We start from the raw sequence: 25,196 nt of genomic DNA, 5'->3' as shown, positions 1-25,196 counted from the left end.
TTTGTACTTTATTCAGTTTGGACAGTGAAAAAAGACTAGTAATTTCACGTGCTGGTTCATATTCACTAGTACAATGCTGTGATGTTGGGTTTCAAATTCTGCAGAGGGACACTTGATTTTAAAATTTGAAGTATTTGTAAAACAAAGAAAGCAAGTCTATTAGCAGATTTTATAAAACTTTTACATTTGTTTTAAATCCTAAACTTTGGTATTTAACTAAATGTTAAAAGGGTATTGCCAAGTAGTATTTATGAAAGTGTCAAGATCCATTCACATTGAATAATCTCTGTAGTAATTGGCTTGAAAACAATAGTGTAGATTTGGTAGATATAGTATATTATTCACATGGGAAATATCTATCAACTAAATATGCGAAGTGGTATACTGTGACTTGACTTCAATGGATATTTCATGGTTAAGGTTAGCCACATAGCTAAATATCAGTGCCCCACTCTGAAAATTTAGTGATATATAGTATTAGAAAATTGGCTTTAGAATTGTTTAATTTTGTAAATTGCATCCTATTTATGGTTGTTTAGGAAAGTATAAAGCAAGTTGTGGAACAGATAGAAGACCACAAAAAACGAATTGAGAAGTTGGAGGAGTATACCAAGTCATGCACGTATGTTTGTTTTTTAAATAAATTAAAATAAATTGCAGTTCAGACACTTTGCATATTATAAAAAAAATTGTTGAAAACCTGCCTTTTTAAGGTGTATTTTTAAATGTAAGAGTAATATTTCTTGCATTAAATCCTTTTATTTGTCCTTAGTTGTAATTTTTCAATAATTTTGGGTGTTGAAATCGGAATCAGAGGGGAGAGTCATCCAAGACAGATTCTGCTGTCCTCCCAGATGTTACTTCACACATTTTTTTTGTTTTTTGTGATTGCTTCCTCTCCCTCATAAGTATATGAGGATCGTGTCTTCATTATGGACTAGATTCTGGATTTACCACAAGGTTTGAATAAAAGGGCAGAATGCAGCTTAGTAGTTTTGCTGCCCTGGAAGCAGAATAGAGGCCAGATTGTGAATTAGTCACAGTTTATTCCCTGGTCCATATCTTCCTCCTGCCCCTGTTTTGAGTATGCAGAGTAACTGCACCACCCCTTTTCCTGTCACATATTACTTCCCCCTTCACACTGGCTCAGCTGTGCTGGCTTGTACTTGGATGGATCAGAGGTCTGCCATGGAGGGGGATGCAGCCCAGCGGAGGGATGTTGTGACCCACAATGCACAGGTGAGCAAGGGAGTACCTTATGCCCTGTGCACGTGTGTAAAGTGGGACATGATTTTGCCATAGACTTTTCAGATCATTTTCGCAAAACTGTAAATTATATTGATTCACGGTCATGTTATGCCCTCTGTGTGCATGTATCTGAGAGCAGATTTTGGACTCAATTTAGAAACATTTATATTACTGCTTCCAACCATGTGAGTTGTGTGGCTAAATCCCTATGTAACTTGCTGAAAAAATCCTGTGAATAACCAGGAAAATAAATAGAAGCTTTTTCTTATTTATTTGAAAAACATGCATCTAAAGGAAAGCCAAAAAGTATTTGGTTTAACTTCTGTAACGTAGTGGTCACGTATGCCCGGTGTCTGGTCTTTTTAGAACAGCTGAACAAATATTCGGTTAACCACTTAATTTTAGCAAAAGATGACATTGTATAGATATCAAATCTTCTAAATGGCAGCAGTTCAACTTGTTTGTTAGTAAAATCTGTTATTTCATCATTTGACTTTCATGCATCAAAATCTTGTTTCCATATAAAGATTTTGAGTTCAGCCCAAAGGCTCACACCTGTGGAATAAAATCACTCTACTCATAAAATTAATGAAAAGTTAAGACAATATAATTGGGATACATTTTTCTCACATCTTCCCTTATTTTGGTTTAAAGTGAATTGTTAGCAGAGAAAAAACAACAGGAGAAAGTCCTAACTGATGAAATGGAGAATTCAAGGGTACAGATAGCTCAAGTAAATGAAGAACTAAACAAAATAGTTGGTGAGCTGCAGAATGCTAGAATTGACTACCATGAAGGAAGACGCCAGCAAATGAGAGCAGAGATACTGGAGAGTCTCAAAAGACTTTATCCTGATTCTGTGGTAATTGGATGGATTTATTTGCATTTTTGTGGTTATAATTAGATTTGAGATTTGCATTTGCAGTTGTGGTATATGTGGCAGCATGGGACTTTCTGTGGCCATCTGGAATATATTTTAACTTTCACTCTACACCTCTACCTCAATATAACGCGACCCGATATAACACAAATTCGGATATAACGCGGTAAAGCAGTGCTCCGGGGGGGCGGGGCTGCGCACTCCGGTGGATCAAAGCAAGTTCAATATAACGTGGTTTCACGTATAACGCGGTAAGATTTTTTGGCTCCCGAGGACAGCGTTATATCGAGGTAGAGGTGTATTTTATGTATTCTAGGAACACTTGTAAATGGGAATGACAATGCAAATTTTGTACTACAAAAGAACAGTAAATTTATTAAATTCAATCTTTGTGAATTTAAAGAATTAAGTGATTGAACTGACACCAACCTTCAGATTATGAAAGTTTAAAAATTAGTTTATATTAGTAGTAAACTTATGTTACTTTTTTGTGACATTGATAAGCATGCTATTCATTTATGACTTTATTTTTACAAATTTCAAATGGGAGTATCAATGTAAAAATTAGAATGATTAAAATTAAGAGCAGCAGTGGCATTTCTTGGCTGAGCTAGAGTTTCATAGTGTGGTAGGATGACAGAACTGCAGAGCATTTTACTCTAAGGTTGTGCTAGTGTATATGTGTGTATATTTTATTAGAAGTGGGAATGCAATTTTTTTTAACTGCGAGGAACTTCAGTTTCAGATTATCCACTATGGTAAATTGTGTGACAAAGTTCCTCCTCTATCTTGGTGGGTCCTGCGCTTATTGGCGGATTTTCTTGCCTCAGAGATTCACCATGTGGGTTGGGGAACAGCCCAGAGACCTTCCCCTCTGGAAGAACCTACAGTCCAGGTCAATTGGGAGGTTTGGGGGGAACCCGGGCCCACCCTCTACTCCGGGTTCCAGCCCAGGGCCCTGTGGACTGCAGCTGTCTATAGTGCCTCCTGTAACAGCTGCATGACAGCTACAACTCCCTGGGCTACTTCCCCATGGCCTCCTCCAAACACCTTCCTTATTCTCACCACAGGACCTTCCTCCTGGTGTCTGATAACGCTTGTGCTCCTCAGTCCTCCAGCAGCACACCCTCTCACTCTCAGTTCCTTGCGCCTCTTGCTCCCAGCTTCTCACACTCGCACCACAAACTGAAGTGAGCTCCTTTTAAAACCCAGGTGCCCTGATTAGCCTTCCTTAATTGATTCTAGCAGCTTCTTCTTAATTGGCTCCAGGTGTCCTAATTAGCCTGCCTGCCTTAACTGGTTCTAGCAGGTTCCTGATTACTGTAGTGCAGCCCCTGCTCTGGTCACTCAGGGAACAGAAAACTACTCATCCAGTGACCAGTATATTTGCCCTCTACTAGACTCCTGTACCCCACTGGTCTGGGTATGTCACAATTGTTAAACAATATGTTTACTTCACTGATACTAAAAATAATTGATAACATTTAGGCTTGTGTGTAAGATGTGATATACATGGGTTGTATTCTTATTTTAGAGGATACAGTAACATTCAGAGCTGTCAGTCAAGATCCAGATTGCTTAAGCTTCTCCCATTTTTGCCACCAGAAAGCTATACTTTGGCCTGAAATGTATATGGCTTTATTAATTGCTTCCTCATCTGTGAAAGGTTTATCATTTCTCAATTTTGTTATCTTAAGTTTGGAAGACTGCTTGACTTGTGTCATCCTATCCATAAAAAATATCAGCTGGCTGTTACCAAAGTCTTCGGCAAGTACATGAGTGCCATTGTTGTGGCTACTGAAAAAATAGCAAGGGATTGCATTCGATTCCTAAAGGAGGAAAGAGCTGAGCCTGAAACATTTCTTGCTTTGGATTACCTTGATGTAAGTTTTTTCTTTTCATCAGCAAATTCAGTTTTAAGATTGCTTAAGGTAGAATTTAAGTTGTATATGGATATATAAAATGTAAGTGTTTAAGCATAAATAAAGCTATTGTAGAGACATTATATGCCTCAAAAGGTTCTTGACTGCTATAAAAACTAAAACCCTTTCCTTTTCTGCACTGTGTACTTAAGACCCTTTATTGTCATTCTGTCCCTTGGGGTACGTCTATACTTACCGCCGGACCCGGAGGTAAGCAATCGATCTTCTGGGATCGATTTATCGCATCTTGTCTAGACGTGATAAATCGATCCCGGATCGATCCTGGAAGTGCTCGCCGTCGACGCCGGTACTCCTGCTCCACGAGAGGAGTACTCGGAGTCGACGGGGGAGCCTGCCTGCCGCGTCTGGACCTGCGGTAAGTTCGAACTAAGGTACTTTGACTTCAGCTACGTTATTAACGTAGCTGAAGTTGTGTATCTTAGTTCGAAGTGGGGGGTTAGTGTGGACCAGGCCCTAGTCGCTCCTCCTCATGTAACTGGTTTTACTGTCTTCAGTATGTATTAAATCATGCTTTTATAAACTAGTTCCTTAAGCCATATAGTAAAATGGATCTGTCCCTAAACTTGTAGCATTTCAGAGAAAACTACTATAGAGGCCTGCAATTCAGACTTGTCCCCCAGGCCATCCATAGTTTAATATTCTGTCCCAATATGGAAATTTGTTTGCGTTGTAGTTTGGCCCCTGAAAGAGCTGAGATACAAAGGTCTGCTATATTTTGAGAAAACATTTCTAGCCTCTTTTTGTATTTACTAATAACATTTTAACATAAATTCAGCCTATTGGAAACCAATTTATTCTATAGATAGAATACTTTACTTCTGAAAAAACAACAAGGAGTCCGGTGGCACCTTAAAGAGCTATGACAGAATCATTGTTCCCATGTTAAAATTGAAAACCTGTTATTTTGCCTTTTAAATTTGATATAAGCAATCACTATTCTAGGCACTGATTCAGGAAAGCAATTATGTGTTTTGCTAAATAGAGATGGATTTAAGCACATGCTTATATATGCTTAAGTGCTGTCCTGATTATGGATGTTTTCTTGAATCGAAGTCCTAATGTTTTTACATAAATCCTAGCATCTTTGATTGTAGATTTTTAATGTTACTTTAATGCATGTTTTGTCCAGTTTTTATTTACTTTAATAAATGTAAATTTTGTCTTGTCAGAAGGCACAAGTATGAGCGAAAATATGGATGTTTGTTGTTAATTTTATTCATACAGTATACTATCCCACCAAAGTACTTGTATCACATTACGACAGGTTTCAGAGTAGCAGCCGTGTTAATCTGTATCCGCAAAAAGAACAGGAGTACTTGTGGCACCTAGAGACTAACAAATTTATTTGAGCATAAGCTTTCGTGGGCTACAGCCCACTTCTTCGGATGCATAGAATGGAACATATATACACACATACAGAGAGCATGAAAAGGTGGGAGTTGTCTTACCAACTCTGAGAGGCCAATTAAGTAAGAGAAAAAAACTTCTGAAGTGATAATCAAGATAGCCCAGTACAGACAGTTTGATAAGAAGTGTGAGAATACTTACAAGGGGAGATAGATTCAATGTTTGTAATGGCTCAGCCATTCCCAGTCTCTATTCAAGCCTAAGTTGATTGTATCTAGTTTGCATATCAATTCCAGCTCAGCAGTTTCTCGTTGGAGTCTATTTTTGAAGCTTTTCTGTTGCAAAATTGCCACCCACAGGTCTGTCGCTGAATGACCAGACAGGTTAAAGTGTCCTCCTACTGGTTTTTGAGTGTTATGATTCCTGATGTCAGATTTGTGTCCATTAATTCTTTTGCGTAGAGACTGTCCGGTTTGGCCAATCACATTATTTCAGCTACTTCTCCAGAAGATTGTTTTTGCTTTTTAGATTAAGCCCATCAATGAAAAATTAAGGGAGATAAAAGGATCTAAAATGATGATTGATGTTGTACAGACTCCATTTACACCCCTGAAAAAAGTGATTCAGTTTGTATGTGGGAATGGTCTGGTCTGTGAAACTGTTAAAGAAGCAAGACAGATAGCATTTGATGGACCAGTGAGGTTGAAAGTAAGAAACTGAATTTTGTTTCATATGTTTTTTTTCATCATGTGGATTGCAATGATATGTTTAATACCATTTGAAATAACTTGTTCTATAAATATCCTACAAAATATGACTTAACTAAAAACTGTCGTTATATTGCTCCTGCCAACTTACACAGAAAGAAACTAAATTCCCTGAAATTTCACATAACTCATCTCTTTCCAGTGTGGAATTTTTCTGGGAAGCTCGGAGGGAAAAAGTTAGAAAAGGACTCTTTTGCAAATGCTCCTTTTATTCCTTTTGCTTGTTATATTTAAAATGTTTGGCTGAGAAACATAAAATCTGTTTTATTGGCTTTCATGCAGAGAAGTGCCTTCATATGTTCTTGAGGGTTTTCTGTGTGAGCATGTGTGGGAGGTGCAGGCAAAAGTTTGCAGTATGGTTGAAAGTCTCCCTACTTCATTCTGCAGTTCCTCTCCACTGACGATTATACACCACGATGGTACATGGGGGTAGCTCCCTGTCACGTACCTTCTGAAGACTTGTTAAAGTCTACAGAATGGGAGCCCTGCTTTGATAGTCTACGTTAAATCTTTTGAAACAACACTTTCTTCCTGTGGACCTTCTGTACCAGTCTGATTTAAATTTTTGTTGCTCATTCAAAAACAAGAATAATCCTAAACAAAAACAATCTTTAAGTAGTTTTGAGTTGAAAAATGAAGATGGAAAGTATGTTTCACTTGTTATCCAGCTGACACCCAAAAATAAGTGTACTTTTTTAAACTAAATTTTTACAATTTTTAAAGACCCAACTTTTAGAATATCTGAAAATGAACAATTAAGGGTTCCAACCATGTAAATATAAAATGTATAAAAATCCCATTTCCAGTTCATGGGATTAATTTCCAATAGGCTATAATGCTAATTTATATTAAAACATTACTCACTGCAAAATAACACTACTTGTGTCAGTTACATACTTCTGTAGCTTGCTCAGTATACCTCTGTGTAAGCAAGGGTTTTGGGACATGGTCCAACTAAGTATGGAGGTTACTTATATTTATGTCGTTACATGCGCTTGTTTGCTCAGATCTTGGTCCATTAGCTGCTAGAGTATTGCAGATGTACAATTCCTAACCCAACTTAGTAGTATTGTTCATTAAAGAAATGAAAATGTCTTTAATTTTCAGACAGTCTCTCTTGATGGAACTTTATTTTTGAAATCTGGAGTTATCTCTGGAGGGTCAAGTGACTTGAAATTTAAAGCTAGATACTGGGATGAAAAAGAGATGAAAGAAATGAAAGAAAGAAGGGATAGGTTGGTTAATGAACTAAAGGTAAGTCCATTAAATAGGCAATTATATCTTAACACTAAAGGCAAAAATGGAATAAAAGTAATGAATGGGAAGACAGTCTGAGGAACTGTTCAGTTTTTGTCAACTTTTAATTTCAAGTTAATTTATTTAATTCCTGATAATTTTATTTTTAATGCAGGATGGGGGTGGTGGAACTAGTAGTGGCTTGTTGGTCGGAAGTACTGCCTGCCTGATACCTTTGTTCCAAGAGGGAATGCAGTGTGACTGCATGCAGCTGAGCCATTCATTTATTTATCTGTAACCCACACTAACAGTGTAGTTTTGTTTCCCCATCTAGTGGCTAGTTTTACTATTTCTGGGGAGATGAGACCAAGCTTCTCTCTGTGTGGATTACATAGATGGAGAACTGCCTAACTGTTAAGAGCTAGTTTTGCTATAGAAAGTGTTGTGGTATGGTAGGAGCACTTCGTGTCTTTCATCAGAGAAGCTGTTTGAGGCATTGCTATAGTCAAGTGACTAGTGAGAATAAAATTATTAGCATGCAACAGAGAACAATCTTTCATGAATTGTGACTGTAAAACTTGGTTTCATAGCTTCCCTATAGATTTTGTTGGGAGGACCAGAGCAGTAATTTATCAATTTATGCCCTTTTACACTAGAAAGTGAACCAGTGTTTGAAAAGCATTTTCGAATATACCCCACACCATCAAAACTTAACTCAATTGTGGTCAGCTGGCCCACATAGATGGGGCTTAACTGTGCTAAATTTGTCTAATTAGACACCCTGTTAAATGGAAGTCAGATTATGATCATAAAGATTTTTTTTCTGGCCTGTGAATAGAGCAATTTACTTTTGAGTATGAAGTTGACTTCTGTTTTTAAAACATACTTTTTATGTATATTTTCTCATACAATTTTTGAAATCTGTTTTAGGAATTAATGAAGATCAAACGTAAGGAGACTGACTTGAAACAGTTACAGGCACAGTGCCAGGGAACTCAGACTCGGCTCAAATATTCGCAGAGCGAATTAGAGAATATTAAAAAGAAACACCTTGCTAATTTCTACAAGGTAGTACAGAATAACAAAGCTCCTATTTTTTCCTCTGGTTTTTGTGATCTTATGTTATAATTTTTATGCTTAATAAACATTGTAGCTAATACTCAATACAACATCCACAAGCTTAGTAGATCTTATATTAATCTTTGTGTAGTTGTTGGAATTATATTTAGCAAATAGTGGTTATGATTAGAGAATTAATAAAATTAGAGAACAAGATTAAGTACTATATTAAAGTAATGAGGCTTTCCCTTAGGTGTTGTTACTGGTGTAAAAAAAATGAGCTTGACACTCAGCTAAACTTGATACATAGTAGCCCCCCCAAAAAAGATGCATGACTCAGTAAGTCTTAGCTGGCACATTTATTTGTAATATGTAATTTGCTTTCCATTCTATAGAATTGCAGCCATTACACTTAAATCAACAATAGTGATTTCAGAAAAAAAGTTGTAACTTCTTAACTCAACACAAGATAAATAGCCATAGTGTCAGAAGCATCTATTAATAGTTAGAATATCGTTCATTTTGTTTAAAGAAACCGATAAAAATATTTATTTCCTTCTTCCTCTTTGTAATTAGGAAAAATCTAAGCTGGAAAGTGAGTTAGTAAATATTAAATCACAATATGCTATGCTGAATGAAGGACTTTTACAAAGAACAGAGAAAATTGAAGAGTTTCAAAAGAAAATGAATGAGGTAACACATTCTATAATGTTCATGACAAATTATGGAGTTATAAATGGCTTACAGCAACTTCTCTGTAGGGTTGAGAGTGAACTCATGCAATTATTAAACCTTTAGTGTCTGAACAGTAGCTATAGTCTATAGATGTGCTAAAGCACTCCAGGGAACATGCAGCATGCTATACTATTCTACCAGTGATGATATCCTAAAAATTAAAATATTTTAATATGCATGTTCCAACATCCCATGTTATCAGTTCGTAACCTTAAAATACTGAATCATTTTTATTCAAACCAGAATTTTGTGCTCCCTAAGAGAGTAATGTAGAACAAAACAAAACTAATTTGCAGTTTCAAGTTTCAGGTGGCCTTTTTTCATTTACATAAACACTACAGTTTTATTTGGAATAAGGAGGGGGAAATTTCCTCTGCTCAAGTAACTTTAAAAATATGCTGAAGCAATTTTGCTGAGACTCAAGAAAATATTCACTTTGGAACTGAGACAAAATGTAGAAGGTTTCAATCCAAAGGGAATTACTTTATTAAAGGAATATTAAAACAGAAACTGGAATTCAAGCTTAACTGTAGTGTTTGCCACCATGAAGAAAATACTCTCTATATATCAGAATTCATGGTGGTATAATATAAAGGTTTTATTTGCATCCATTTGAGATTATTGCAATGCTCACACGTCTCTGTGAATCATCTCAACCCTTTGTCACACCATAAAATTAAGTATCAGAGGGGTAGCCGTGTTAGTCTGAATCCTGTAAAAAGCGACAGAGTGTCCTGTGGCACCTTATAGACTAACAGACGTATTGGAGCATAAGCTTTTGTGGGTGAATACCCACTTCGACCTGCATCTGATGAAGTGGGTATTCACCCACGAAAGCTTATGCTCCAATACGTCTGTTAGTCTATAAGGTACCACAGGACTCTTTGTCGCTTTTTACATAAAATTAAGCATTTTTATATGCCTCATAGAAATTATTTTAGATTTTTTTTTTTCAATTTTAAAAAATTAATTGACTTTTTGTATCTTACTACCTATAAAAACAGGTTTCTTAGTTACTTGAGTTCTTGAGTCAACTATACAGGGCTTGATAGTTGAAATACTGTTCTCACCAAAAGCACATTTTCCAAGCATGTTGTCATCATTTCCTGTGCAAATAATGTGCTTGATTTTATAGCAAAAGAAAATGTAGATTAAGAATTTCCTAAGAATAGTGTATCTGTTAAATAAGACTGGATATTGATGTGTTTATAAATTATGTAGTTTTGGGCATTACATTTAACTCTCAGCTGTTTGTAAGAGCTTTTATTTTTCTTAGAGATCCATATTCGCTTGTGCTGCATGTTTTTTAAATTTTGTTCCTCTGATAGGTGCAAAATGGAGTACTCACTGTATTTGTATGTGTCCCATTGTCCCTTGAACTTTGTAAGCATAATTTTCCAAATCTAAAACTCATTTATCTGTTTGTTAATTTTGGGTCATATGTGTGGGTTTGTAGATATCCATTTTCTAGTCTGGGGAAAGTTTTGCTCTTTCCTTTGTCAGTAAGAGTAACCTGTGGTAGTTGTACTGGTGTGATTCCACTGTATAAATGTAGAGAAGGGAGTAGGATTTCTAACAGGGAATAAGCACTCTCCTCTGTGGCACAGAGCTTAGCTTTGCAAAAGAATTTAGTGGCAGGAATGGGCCTGGCGGATCAGCAGCTCTGCATACCCTGTACCTTCTCCTTCCCCATAGAGAGTGGGAGCCATGGGTAGGAGTATGAGGCTAATGTTCCAGTCTGATACCTTGAATTGTCTCTGGAGTAACACTGCTCCTGCTCTGGCACAAATGGCTAAAGTAGGGATTCCTCTCCTCATCCTGTGAAGGTCACCTGCACTATCTGGTTATTTGAACTTCACACCCACTTTGAAAATTCCTAGTGCAACTAAATTCCCAGCAGCTTTAAAATACATTGTGTTTCTAAAACTTCTTTAAAATTTTGCCTAATTTATAAAAAATAAACCTTTTTTATAAAATGATGCTTCTCTTACGTGAATTTAAAAAAGTTTAAGTGGTTTGTTTGGATCGTTTGTTTAAAGGTTGAAGATGCTGTATTCCAGGACTTCTGTGAAGAAATTGGGGTAGAGAATATTCGTGTATTTGAGCAAGAACGTGTGAAACAGCAGGAAGAAACTGACAGAAAAAGGTGTTATTTCAAACAAATGAAAACTGCTGTATGCATTATCAAAACAAGTACACCGGTAATTTAGTAATTGCATAGTTACTGTAGGAAGGATCGCCAAAGCCCAAGAGATTTACTGCAAGATGTCAGATTTTCTCCATCATAACATATCTAGCAATCCTAACAATATGGTAATGTGCTTATTACTGGGAGTCAGCTTAGGTATACCGTCTGTCTGGGGCTACTACACCAACTGCAATATTAGTCCACAGCGGTGTTTCACAACAAACTGGTTAGATAAGAATATATTAATAATACTGTACATTTGACATTATTACAGTACTACATATATAATATAGCAATAAGCAAGAATAATAGCCTAAAAAGTGCCCAGAGAAATGGCTTTATCATTACATTTGTGAAAACATTAACACTATTAATCAAGGTGTAGTGGAGGCCACTCTGCCTCACTACACGAGGTCACACATTTCAAAGGAGAACCAAATGTAAGGATGTAATGTTTCTATATGGGAAGCACCCGATGACGAAATTTGAACTTCAAACAAGATATTTTCAAATTGGTAACATCAACAATAGGGATTTCATTCACATACTTAGGTGACAAAGGACAAGTTTCTTTCTCAAAGAGGAGAGTCAGAAGCACTGGAGACTGGTGTCCTGTTCCAGGATTGGATATGAAGTCTTCCCTTTATTATCTTATAGACTAAAACTTGAAATAAAGATTACTGTTCATTTTTGTATCATCTCCTCAGTCAAGCAGACAGTGATTCATGGACCTTAGAGTTGTTAACAGCAAATCATCTTTGCCTGTATTCCAATACAGATTCCCAGTAACAGAGTCCAATTCCTTTTCCGCACCCAGGTTATCTGTTGAGTCGGACATTCTGATGTGTTGTCATCTAGGAACTTAGAGGACAAAACACTTTCCTTGCATGTGGTTGAGATTCAAATACTTGTACAGGTTCATAGTTGAACAGGATTTTAAACTTCAGAGTAGCGGACATGCTCCATTTTAAATCCTTGTTTTAGATCTCCGAGAATTGGGGGTTCAGAGGAGGGTGGTTTTAAACAGCTAATAACAAAACAGTAAAAGGAGAAGCTTTCTGTATTGGTCATGAGTACGTACCTTGTCCTGAGAAGCGAGAAGGACTAAACTTTGTGTCACTTCTGTTTCTGAAGGGACAAAATGTTTGTGGAAGTAGTCATCAGTATACTCTGGACTAGTGTGGGTTTTTTGTTACTATTTTCAGTATATCTGCAAGATACTTCATTTGTGGATTGCATACTTATCTTGCAGTGGTCATCCTATGTCTAAATTATCCTGTTAAATTTAGTGTGCTTTTTGCATTTATATTCAGTTATTCTGAAGTAAAAATTAATGGGGTACATTTGCTTTGCAATCTTTTTTTATGGACATTTTTAAATCAGTGCTAAACTGATTTCTAAGTGTTGGCCAAAAATAATGTTATTACATTTATGTTTGGCCAGACTGGAGTTTGAAAACCAGAAGACACGACTGAGCATTCAGCTTGAATACAGTCGTGGCCAGCTACAAAAGTTAGTGAACAAGATCCACATGTTGAAGGAGACAATTCGTAAGGATGAGGCTGAGATTGTCAGGCTAAAGAAGGTAACTGTTACATTACAATGTCCTATTGCAGGAGAGAAGGAAAATATAGAGAATCATAATTTAAATGAACCTGATATTTATTTATAAATGTTCAGAATATTCAGTTGTATACATTTTAACTGGAAACAAATATGTTAAAATAACATGATATGTGAACTGGAAAAAGTCAGAAAATATTAAGAGCAACCTTAACTCTGCTTCTACATGTGCATTACAGGAATGTCTTTAATGACATGAACATGCAACATGTATGCATCAATGACTATAGATAAACATGCAGTTAAAATATTAATAGCACATGGTTGAGGTTCTTTAGCAAGTTTGACTAGTGACAACTAAACTAACAAGCATTTATATCATGCTTTTCATCTTCAAAATACTTTACACATAGTAAATATAGTCAGCTTAAAATAATTTCAGCATAACTGAGCATACAGAATGGCCTCATATTTTTGTATGAAGTAGTTTTTAAAGTTGACTGTACATATGGATACTTTCTTTGTAGCTGGCTTTTCTTAAAATTCACTTTTAAAAAATGGTGAGCATATGCAGTAATAAAAAGTTGCACATTCATATGCAATTAGCATTATTTTATCCCTTTGTATTGATAAATTGTTTATCCATGTGAAGCAGTGAAAAGGAGAGTGATGTTGCAGTGTGTTAAATAAAAGATATATATTACTTAGATGTTTATACCACATAAACCTGCTCCATCGTGAGAATGATGCCAGGTACATCTCTATTTTCCACATCTCTCTATTGAAATAAATCAAATCATCATTAAAATACAGCGGAAAGGGTATATTTCTGGAGATGGAGAAAATAATTTAGCATCAAAATAAAATTTCTTTGAAGAGTTGAAAGCATATATTCCTCTTTTGTGATTAAAATCCTTTTACTTAAAACCTGATTGCATGGGCTGTGAGTAAATAGGAGTTTTTGTGTGAGGTGTGAGAAGGATGGAATCCTCTCTCCAATGCTGAGGGAACTTTGGAAGAGGATTACAATAGCCCATGGACTATAATAGAGTCCACAGCATCTGTGCCCCCGCACTCTGTTTTAGTGGTTTTGAATAGTGGACCCATGTAGTCACGAAGCTGCTGGCCATGCCCCCGCCTGCACAACACCCCAGTGTCTCTTGTGGATAGGGTTGTCTGTGCAGGCTTTCAATGAATGCATTCTTCCCAGTGCCTTTTAGGCTTCATCCACTCTTACCGAAATCAAAGGCAAAATTCCTATTTACTTCCATATTGTAGAATCAGGGCCTTTGTAATCATAGAGAATGGGATGCTGTTTTACTTTTATCAAAGCAAAGAAAAAGTATCTGAAAGTTCTTTGTGTGTGTGTTGGTGTGGATCTTGCTATATATTCTTTTTGCTAGCAGTGGGGCCATTCATGCATCCTTAGCCTCTTCATGCTCCCATACAACGACATAAAGGTGTGGCAGCTGTGACCCTCCCTCAGTTCCCTCCTACTGCCTGTGCAGCAGTATGGAACCTAATGTGTGTCTGGCTTGCTGGTGCTTTAATATTGGCTATTCTCATCCAAACTTCATAAATCTTGTGAAGATTCTTTAGAACAGCCTTCATTCTCCTTATTTTAATGTATTGGAACAGAATAAAACCCAAGCTGATTGATTTTCTCTGACGCAAGCTCCCCCTCTACAGACTGCCTTGTATGAGGACTTGAAGGTGGTAGACTTAAAACCCACAGGCCTCATGCCTCACTTATCTTATGAGATGGATTCCATTTGCATATGGGCACATCAGGCACCTGATCTGGTTTGGCAAATCCCTCATCCCAAGCAGGTGGTCTGCACCTCATTCTCCTTTTGGATCCAGGAGTCAAGTGACACACAAGACTGAACTTCCATCTCCTGGAGCAGTCAATGAAGGCGGCATCAGAATCCCTGTGGGTTCGAGGACCCTATGCCAGTGAAGCCTGCACCGTCCAGTGCACCACTGACCAGGTGGGTGATGCCTAAGAACTCAGCAGAGAATTCTGGGTTGAGCAAAGAGCCAACACGGCATCCATGGCACTGGATTCACCTAGACCTTCAGATCATGCCTCAGACATTGAAACAGGGCACCGTCTGGAGTCACACAGAGTAATGGGGCAGAAGCTCATGGAAATGCTCAGTATGTAGCTCTATGTAGAGAGACACAGTAAGACATTGGGAAATAACCCCCTTCTTCCCCAAGCCTCACCCATCACTTAAGATGAGTGAAAAAAATAAGAGTGACACCATTGGTACCAGGCTGGATACCAAAAGCGCCCCTACATATGCACTGGCACTGGAGGAACAACTGCAACCTATGCCAGATCCATACCTGGCAGTGGAGACATCCCTTGGTACCAGCACAAGCCTGATACTGCTGACGCCTTACCCATTGGTGGCATCTATGGAGGAGATACAGCCATCTGTCCTCTATGATTGAGCAGAGAACTGTCCCGCATAAGATCCATCAGCGGATCTAAGGACTTAGCCTCCACCGCATCAGGATTGGCACTGGTATAGCCCCAGTAACCTGCCAGCCACCCATATGTTTACAGGATGCTGCCCTGACCGTTCTGGAAATACTGAGGCCTATCGTTCCAGGTGTCGAGAAACCACTTGCCTCTAATGAAAAAAGGAAAAGGTCCTCCTCCCCAGTCATATCACTGACTCCAATAATACCCAAGTACCAGGAAGAGTGGGACCCAGAGGTATGACTGCAGCAGCAGCAGCAGTCTTCCTCCACACCCTTGTCCCGCAGAGGACCTGTCTCTGTCAACTCCAGATGAAACAGTCATTCCAGCACCAATGCTGATCCCAGATGATTTTAGGGCATTTCAGGAGCTCCTGATACAGATCACAGTCACCTTAGAGATCAAGAAATCTAAAAAATTATTTGCTATCCATCCCTGGGACCGGCCAGAATATCTCTTCCTATAAATGAGAGAACTTTAGATTCAGAAAGAGCGCTGTGGTAAATGCCAGTCACCTACTGACGATGAAATGCATAGAAAAATGATATCTAGTACAGAAGGAATTGAGTATTTCTACTTGCACCTCAACCCCAGTTCCTTAGTAGTCCTGGCTGTCCACGCTCACCAGGAACCCAATAAAAGAAAAGGATCCCAAAAGACTTAACCTGTTTGGGTGAAAGTCCTCCTGTGCTTCATTCAAGCTGAAAGTGTCAAATTTGCCAGGTTGTCCTAACTAAGTACAATTTCTTAATATGGGATGTCACTCAGCAGACCCTGCTTCCCTCTTCTACTCCCCCCGCCCCCCAGAAGAGAGAATAGCTTAATGACCTTGTTACAGAGGGCCAGCTGGTAACAGAGTCAACTCTTCAGGCTGCATTGGCTGTGGCAGATACCACAGTCTGGTCCATGGCCACCTCTGTTATCATGTAAATAGCATTCTGGCTTTAGGCATTCGTCATGAAGTGCAAGCCATAACTGAGGATTTACCATTTGAAGGATCAGAATTATTTAGTGAGAAAACAGCACCCTGTACTCACTAAAGGACTCCAAAGGAGATGTGGAGGTCCCCAGGAATCTGTACACCTCCAGTGTACCATCATCAATCACAACACCAGGATAGGCAACAAACATTTCCATATCCCAATCAGTCTAAAAATCTATAAAAGTACAGGAGAGGGTGATAACTCTCCTCGACACCAGCCACGCACAGCGCTGCATTCATGCGTTGCCAAACTTGATAGTTTGGTGTCGGTGCAGCTTTCAACCAATCAACTGAGCAATCTCTTGAGCACCAGCCTCACCTCGTCCCACCAGGCATGGTTGGACATCACCACTAACAAATGGGTGCTAGATGTTGCCACATGCCTATACCATCCAATTCTTCTCCCTACCCTCTTCCTGTCTTCTTCCTCATCCCTCTTCAGGGACCCTTCTCATGAGAGCCTTTCACAGCCAGAATTGGCCTTGTTACTCTGGCTAGTAGCAATAAAGGAGTTGCCTCAGGAATACAGGGGAAGAAAGTCTATTCTCTGTATTTTCCTATTCCAAAAAAGAAAAAGGTTTTTTGGTCCTATCCTACACCTGAGGAGGCTCAACAGATACATATGCTGTCTCAGATTCAGGATGGTAATGCTTGCGTGCATCACTTTGAGGTTAAGACTGGTTTGTGACTTTCAACTTGCAATATCCATACTTCCCTATTGCCATCTCCCTGGCTCATAGAAAGTCCTTCAGATTTATAGAGGGACCCAAGCATTATCTATACAGAGTCCTACCCTATGGACTGTCCATGGCAATGAATGTATTCACAGATTGCCTGGCAGTGGTAGTGAGATATCTAAGGAAATAGGGACTTCATGTCTACCTATACCTAGATGATAGGCTGATCAGGGTCAAGTCCCAGGATGGAGACCAAGACAGCCCTACATTGAATCATCTCCTTGCTCTCCTAATTAGAGCTCCTAGTGAATTATGAAAAATAGTCTCTCACACTTTCGAGGTGAATAGAATTCATACTCAACTCATGGTCAGAGTGAGCATACCTGCCAGAAGACAGATGTAGAGCCCTTCAGTAACTTGTGCATGATAACTCACACATGCCTGGGACCAGTAGGACACATGTAGGTGTGTCCCTACGTGACGCTGCTTGCCAGATTCCTTCTGTGGCCATTACAGTGGGGTACTGCCCAGCTAAGCATCGTTTGAGCACATTGGTCATGGTACCACCCCAAATCCTGTGAGCACTTACCTGGTGGCTGGATGTCTCGAATGTGAGACTAGAGGTGTCCTCCTCGACCTCCTCCGTGACATAGACAAATATATAGATGTGTTTAACCTTTATCCATTTATTATTATTTTATACAATTATTATAGATGTGTTGTAACTTTTATACATCTTAATTTCTTTAAATTTTCATTTGCTATACACAATAAGTTGAAATGCTTTTAAGATATTATGTGGTTTCAATCTGTACAAAACTATTGGATGATATTGGTCTTTACTATGTATTAAGATAATCCTTTGAGATTAAGACTATATATGCTCTCAATAAAATTCTTTTGGGTCTATGTTTAAGAAAGTACACCTCTACCCTGATAGAACGCGACCCGATATAACACAGATTCGAATATAACACAGTAAAGCAGTGCTCCGGGGGGGCGGTGCTGCGCACTCCGGCGGATCAAAGCAAGTTCTATATAATGCGGTTTCACCTATAACGCGATAAGATTTTTTTTGGCTTCCGAGGACAGCGTTATATTGGGGTAGAGGTGTACCATGAATAGCTCACTGGATATATAGGAATCTATGTAGTTGAGTATTTTCAAGTGCAATAGTTTCACAGCATGAATAGCTTTATAAAGAAACTGACAGCTAGTTTGTTTTACCAATGTAATATGGTATAAAGATTTTAAACCTTGATTCCCTCTTGCTATATAATGGCATATTAGGCTTTTAAAATAAAATATAACATTAAAAATATGGAATTATTTTTTATGCAGGCTGAGGAAGAATTTCTACTAATGGTGAATGAAATAATGGAGGAACAACAGCATCTTAAGGATAGATTAATAACTCTCAAAACTGAGGTTACAAAAGCCCAAAATGAAGTTGAGGAATCAAGGAAGAAATTATTAACCCTTAATAGGTAACTACTAACTGTACTTGGGTATAATAATTAGTTTAGTAATTTCAAAAGAGGTCAGCATTTTAGAAGCTTGAACCTTTTGTGGGAAGTCAGTTGTCATATTGGATCAGACCTGAGGTTAGTGTAATCCAGTGATCCAGTTTCCAGCAGTGGCCAGCATGCTACAAAGGAAGGTGTAAAAACCCGTAGTGGGCAGATGTGGGATAATATGCCCACCCCCGATTAGGTCTCATCCTGGTCTCTCATAGTTAGAAATAGTTAAACCTTGAATTTTTGATTAACATTTTAGGGTGATTTTTCTAGTTTTTTCTGTGTGCACAGTGCTACACTCAATGCCTGTCAGGTATTGCATAACTTGAGGGAAATACTAATTTTAGACCGCTTTCTTGTCCTGCTTCTGCTGCTAAATCCTCTTCTGTGGGAACGGTTCCTCCTTTAGTTTAGTCTAGTCTATCTTGTCTTCCCCAATCCTGCTTAATCTGTGTGCATATATTCTCTTTTAGCACCTCCAACTGAATCAATATATGGTCATTATTAGCCATATATTGATTATCAGCCATTGTTCAATCCAGTGACTCATTGCCCTTTTTGGGGATAAACATGTATGTGTTAGCTAAGAAAATTTGTGAAATATTTCTCACAGTATACTTTATTCATAAAAAAGTTATAAGAATTCATAAGTTTGATACTCATCTAACAGAATGTATTGTATAACAATAATTACGATAAATAGTTTTTAACTGCCAACTATTAGGATTATTATTCTATTTAGCCACTTATATTTTTACAGTAAATTGATTAGGTGATCTTGAATTGTATTTCAAGTAGAATAAATGCTAGGAGAAGATACTATGTCTGTTCGTGGTTTGAAGGGAAGAAATCTTCATGAGCAGAAGTATGGGCTGGTAGGATAGAGATTGTAGTTGATGTAGTAAGTGTGCTAAATTATGAAAGCTTGAAACTGTTGAACTGTGATGATATATCAAGACTGTTATTTTCCACCCCTCTGGTATTGGTAAAAGAATCCATGTTTGAAAAATGACTTTACTGGTCTGCTTAACTTTAATTCCTTCTTGGTGCTAATGCATTATATAGTACTTCAGATCATTACTAGGACCAAGGACTTACCTTTTAATGGATAATGTAGACTACAGTAGAAAAATCTTTCTTGTTTCTATTAGTGCTTGCCTGATAGTTACATAATTTTAATAATGCCAGTGTTTAACAGATTCATACCTTTGTATGGTTGCAGGGAAATGGGTAAGTTACAAAAGGAAGCTATATCTATTGAAACCTCTCTGGAACAGAAAAGATTAGAGAGACATAATATGCTTCTTGAATGCAAGGTCCAAGACTTGAGAATTTCTCTCTTATTGGGATCACTGGATGAAATCAGTGAAGTAGAGGTACTGTAGAAAATACTTATGAAAGATGTACTATAGCAGAAAACATATATTGCTGAAGTAAAATGTTTTTTCCTAATGGCTGACTGCCCTGGTTATATAGTAATGTAAAATAATAATATAGGCACTGGCCAAATCCATCTTTATGCAGCCAGTAGAAGGGGCTATCACAACATTTTTACACCCACCCACATTGGCAACATCTTATTGAAAATATGTAAAAACTTCATAATACAAAGGCATTGCCACTATCAACATTGCAAATAAACATTTAAGAGGATGCATAAAGACAAAACTATTACTGCAAAAATATAAAACCCAGATTAGATAGGATGAAATTCAGATTTGGATGATTTTCTATTGAGGACTCCTCCTTAGATGATATTCTGACATTTCCCCCCCCCACCCTAAATATGAATATTATCTAAATCTGAGCCTCCTTCCTCCAACAACTATAGAAATAAAAGTCAAATAAATTAGAGACGGAATATACTCTTAGGAATACTTATGACAGTTTCAAGTCCTCCCTCCTGACTTTCACAGCAGGCAGGGCCACTTGGAGGTTTTTGGGAGTCTAGAGCAAAATCTGAAACTCGGGGCCCTCCACCGTTCCAAAAAAAATTACCACTGAGGGGAGGCTGGGTCAGGGGATTGGAGGGCAAGCTTATCCTGCAGTGGCAGCTCCTGCTCTCTGTTTGAGAGGGCCTCCAAACCAAGTGATGGTGAGACTCCATGCCAGTTTGCAAAGCTACTTGTTTTCCTCCCCCTTCCCCTCCCCCCCCCCCGAAATGGGTGCCCCAGAGCAAACTGTCCCTCTCCCTTGCCAGGTGGCCGTGTCAGCAGGATTGCCTCCGCTCCCCCCCCACCCCCGACTGCAGTGAAGAGTAAAAACTCTTTGCCTTTATCCTTTGTCTCAGTGGAGAGAGTGTGAGAGGGAGAAAGGAAGTTTGCAAGGAAGCTCCCTGAATCCAGTCTTGGGAAAGCTCCTCCGGGTGAGGATAGGCAGAAATGGATGGGAGAGGAGGAAGGAAGAACAAGGGGACAGGGGCATTCAGTGGAGAGAAAGGGGATTGGAGGGTACTCATAGAGTGTCTAGATCGGCAGAAAGGAGATGGCATAGGGTGAGAGGGGGCTGTGGCTGTCATGGAGTAGGAACAAGGTGGAGAACTTGGAGGGGAAGTAGGAATGTGTCACTGATGTGTGGAATATGGGAGGGAAAGTGGTTCTGGGGTACTGACACTGAGGAGGATGGAAGCAGCATGTAAGAGACTGGGACAGAGCTAGAGTAGTAATTGTTGACCTGGGCTTGCAGTGAGTAGGAGGCAGTCTGCTTGTGCTCATTGCCAGCAGCCTAAAAGGAAAGGGAGATTTGTTTATTTTTTCTAACAATTGGCTGGAAGGGGTGTTTTCTATTGACTAATATCTGTAGGAGCCTTTTTTGAAGGGGGATTTAAAGACTCCCTGGAAAGCCCAGTCTGACAGACCAGAAATGGAGTTAGCCCATTCTAAGTGCACTCTGGACAAATGCACTTCTGCTTTCATGATAACACCACACCTGCAATTGTTGGATTCTTCAAAGTTCATAGAAAGACAGCATTTTCAACTATTAATACTTCCTGCTAATCAACTAGTAAATCATAACGTTTGATTACAGAAGTGTATTAAATAAATTAGAAAAGGGAAAAGTTGCTCCATTTTTCTCCCTCATTCCATGTCATGTAGACTGTTCTTTTTAGTTGTTAAAAAGAACACTATATTTCTGAACTGAAAAGCCCTTCATCTCTGTTACAGCTGGGAACTGAAGCAGAAAGCACTGAGGCTACTGCAGATATTTATGAAAGAGAGAGAGCAATTCAGATAGACTACAGCAGTCTAACAGATGATCTAACGGTGAGACCCTTTATTTTATTTTCTTTATAGTACTATAGAATGAAGCTTTCATGCATTCTTCAGCATAATCTTAATCAAATGTTTTGACTGAAAACTGGTAGGTTTGAGATTTGACAGCAGCCATTTCCTGTTAGACATCCTGACTTTTTAGCAGTCTATATGCATTTTATCGATCAGAATATTCCACTTAACTACATTCTATAATTTAAAGTTTTTGTAAAGTGCAAATCTAATGGAGGAAGAACAGAAATTGTAATTTTCCTTCATACTACTGCATTCATGAGGCCCTGCAATAGAAGTCGCATACCTGGCCACAGAACTTTCAAGAGTAGTGTTTGGCAGATAAGGGCCTTGTGTCAATTCCCCGGAGCCTTGCATTCCATAGACCAGTGGTTCTCAACTGGGGTACATGTACCCTGGCAGTACACAGAGGTCTTTCAGGGGGTACCTTAACTCATCTAGATATTTGCCTAGATTTACAACAGGCTACATAAAAAGCACTAGTGAAGTCAGTACAAACTATAATTTCATACAGACAATGATTTGTTTATACTGCTCTATGTACTATACACTGAAATGTAAGTACAATATTTATATTCAAATTGATTTATTTTATAATTATGTGGTAAAAATGAGAAAGTAAGCAATTTTTCAGTAATAGCATACTGTCTCACTTTTATATCTGATTTTGTAAGCCAAGTAGCTTTTAAGCGAGATGAAACTTGGGGGTACGCAAGACAAATCAGACTCCTGAAAGGGGTACAGTAGTCTGGAAAGGTTGAGAGCCAAAGCTATAGACCAAGGGTATAAATACCCTGTCTTCTGTAACAATCCTTTGGATCATCTGTTCATCTGCTGGAGAGGTTGCAGAACCAGCCTTTCCCTTTCTCCATCATGTTAGTTTTCATGAAAGAGTTGTAAATAGTTAAGTGGAGTGGCTTAAATCATTGAGTGTAATATGCACTCAATCTTTTTTAAGTTCTTGTTCAAGATGACCAATCTGTTGATGATAAGAGTTAAGATACTTTTCTTGTCCTACTATATTCCCTACTGTACATCAGCACAAAAAGGGTGTTTTATGTCTCAGGGAAATGTGCTCAGGCAAAGCTGCAATACCTGCAAGGCCCTGCCCCAAAGGACCAAAAAAAATTTCCACAACTCGCTACTGCAAGAATCTGTAGTAGTGAGTTGGAAGAGTGTCTCCTAAAAAATTCTCCCCATGCACAAGCAATGTGGCTGCTAATCCTTACCCCAGTCTGCTTCAAAATACCAGGCTCAAAGGAGTTGGTCATTGTTTTGTAAAGGTCTTTTATAAAGATGCTCAGGAACAATCAAAATTGGTTCTGAGGGCTAAAGATCCTACCTAGTTCTTCAAATAGAGCAAAGGAAAGCACTTTTATGGTATCAGAAATTCTTCTCCAGCAGAATGGTAGGGTAGATCACCCAGAACTCAAGCTGCTTCACATAACAGAACGGTTTGGCTTAAGCCATATATGATGGGATGTCTTGGCCTGTCTAAGGAAGTCAAGGCAGAATATTAAGAGACCAGACCTCTCTGCTAGGAGGTGTCATGCTGCCAGATGGAATGTGTTAAAAAGGTTTTCTCAAGGCAGAGGCCTTTGACCATGCTTCTTGTCCATTTTATTTCAATTTAAATTATCTTGGGCTTTTTTTTTTAATGTTAAGATTATTCCTGACTATTGCCAAGGTCTGTTCAGCTGCTGTTTCTGCTTACCGTGTCCTGATGTAAGGGACCGTGATCTATTTTCATCTGTGGTGAACCAGTTTGTATAGGGTCCTCTTGTCTGGGAGCCTGCTGATTCTATTGGCAAGTAATCCCCTTTTATGACTTTTTGTCTTCTGCTTAGGACCTACAGTCAGATAAAGAGATTGAGGCTCATCTGACACGATTGCAGCAGCAAATAGTATCCAAAGAAAATGTTTTATTCAAAACAGCTGCACCAAACCTAAGAGCACTGGAGAAATTGCAGACTGCTAAGGACAAGTTCCAAGAATCAGTAGATGGTAACACTGAATCTTCCTTATTATTAACCATTTCTGTGAAAGTTTTCCATCCTGCATAATCATTATGCTGAAACTGGTCCTATTAGTTTTTTTACTCCTTTCATGTATTTGAGTATTTCCTTTGTGTTTGTGTCAGAGACTTACTACTAGAGGCCCTGTGTTTTTCCTTAGTTACACTTTTATACTGCCATTTCATATTAATAATCTTATTTATAAAATGTTGCATCTTATTCCAAATTATTTCTTTAAAACTTTGTGTTCCATCATTAATTCTGTTTGTATCTTCACCAAAAATATCTTCGTAAGCAAGATATAGTGTATATTCCTTGATAAAAGGTTTATTACATTTCAGAAATGACTGATTTGCTAAGAATTTTCTGCTAATTTCCTTAGAAGCAGCAATCCATGTACCAGTTACCATATCTTTTCTGGAGCTCAAACACCAACATCATTGCAAAATTAGTGGCGTGCTGTAAGTAGCACACTACTGAGAGTGCAAGGAATACTACTGCCACACCTAAATATAGCCTTATAAACTGCTATAGAGTTTACCCAATCTAAATATACAACTGTGAACAACCTGTGCTCAGGCAGAGCTCCTTCTCTTCACACATCGGTCTGGTCTTGTGTAGGGAAAACTGGAAACATCCAAACAATTTTCTAGCTTTTCAGTCTCGGTAGCTGAGCTCTGGGAGCAAACTTAGGACATTGCCATGTTGCTCATATATGCACTGAAGCTGTTTTCCGTTTATGTTGCAAAACAGATTTCTCTAGTAAAATGCTTATTAGCTAAGATATGGATTACTAAGAGAATTAAACTAATTTTAAGCTTATTATTGAGCACTTTCTGCAAAGCTAAAGTTAGTTCAATTTATTCTTTCATAGCTTTTGAGGCCAGCAGAAGGGAAGCCAGGATATGTAGGCAAGAATTTGAACAGATGAAAAAAAGAAGATACGAGCGTTTCAGCCAGTGTTTTGAGCATGTCTCAGTAGCTATCGATCAGATCTACAAGAAACTCTGCAGAAACAGTTGTGCTCAGGTGTGTAATGTTTTAAAGTACTTGGTTTAAAAAAAGTTTACTAGCTTGCTTTCCCTCAATTATAATTGGAATCATAATAGTGAAAGTTTCATTAACTAGAACAGTAGAATTCACTTTTTTTACTCTCCAAAGATATGTTATGGTTTCAGTCTTGAACATGAAGTTTATGCAAACTGATTAGAAGACAAAGATCATTAGGAGAATCACAATTACATGAAGAAAAGATAGCATCTAC

The 25,196-nt window shown here is 38.3% G+C and overlaps 1 protein-coding gene across 1 annotated transcript in view; it reads left to right on the top strand.

The window, feature by feature from the left end:
• Nucleotides 1-25,196, top strand: part of SMC1B (structural maintenance of chromosomes 1B) — a 64,819-nt gene that overhangs the window by 22,520 nt on the left and 17,103 nt on the right. Inside the window, exons 8-21 of the mRNA XM_065413864.1 lie at nt 540-622; nt 1,903-2,110; nt 3,826-4,011; nt 5,947-6,126; nt 7,293-7,439; nt 8,352-8,489; nt 9,057-9,173; nt 11,255-11,361; nt 12,847-12,988; nt 18,458-18,603; nt 19,856-20,009; nt 21,798-21,896; nt 23,765-23,921; nt 24,807-24,961. Of these exons, the coding sequence (XP_065269936.1) occupies nt 540-622; nt 1,903-2,110; nt 3,826-4,011; nt 5,947-6,126; nt 7,293-7,439; nt 8,352-8,489; nt 9,057-9,173; nt 11,255-11,361; nt 12,847-12,988; nt 18,458-18,603; nt 19,856-20,009; nt 21,798-21,896; nt 23,765-23,921; nt 24,807-24,961 (2,019 nt within the window). The remainder of the gene's footprint in view (nt 1-539; nt 623-1,902; nt 2,111-3,825; nt 4,012-5,946; nt 6,127-7,292; nt 7,440-8,351; nt 8,490-9,056; nt 9,174-11,254; nt 11,362-12,846; nt 12,989-18,457; nt 18,604-19,855; nt 20,010-21,797; nt 21,897-23,764; nt 23,922-24,806; nt 24,962-25,196) is intronic.

The sequence above is a fragment of the Emys orbicularis genome, chromosome 1 (assembly GCF_028017835.1).
Source record: "Emys orbicularis isolate rEmyOrb1 chromosome 1, rEmyOrb1.hap1, whole genome shotgun sequence".
NCBI lineage: Eukaryota > Metazoa > Chordata > Testudines > Emydidae > Emys > Emys orbicularis.
The sequence above is the reverse complement of the archived record's forward strand: the minus strand, read 5'-3'. Positions and strand labels throughout refer to the sequence as shown.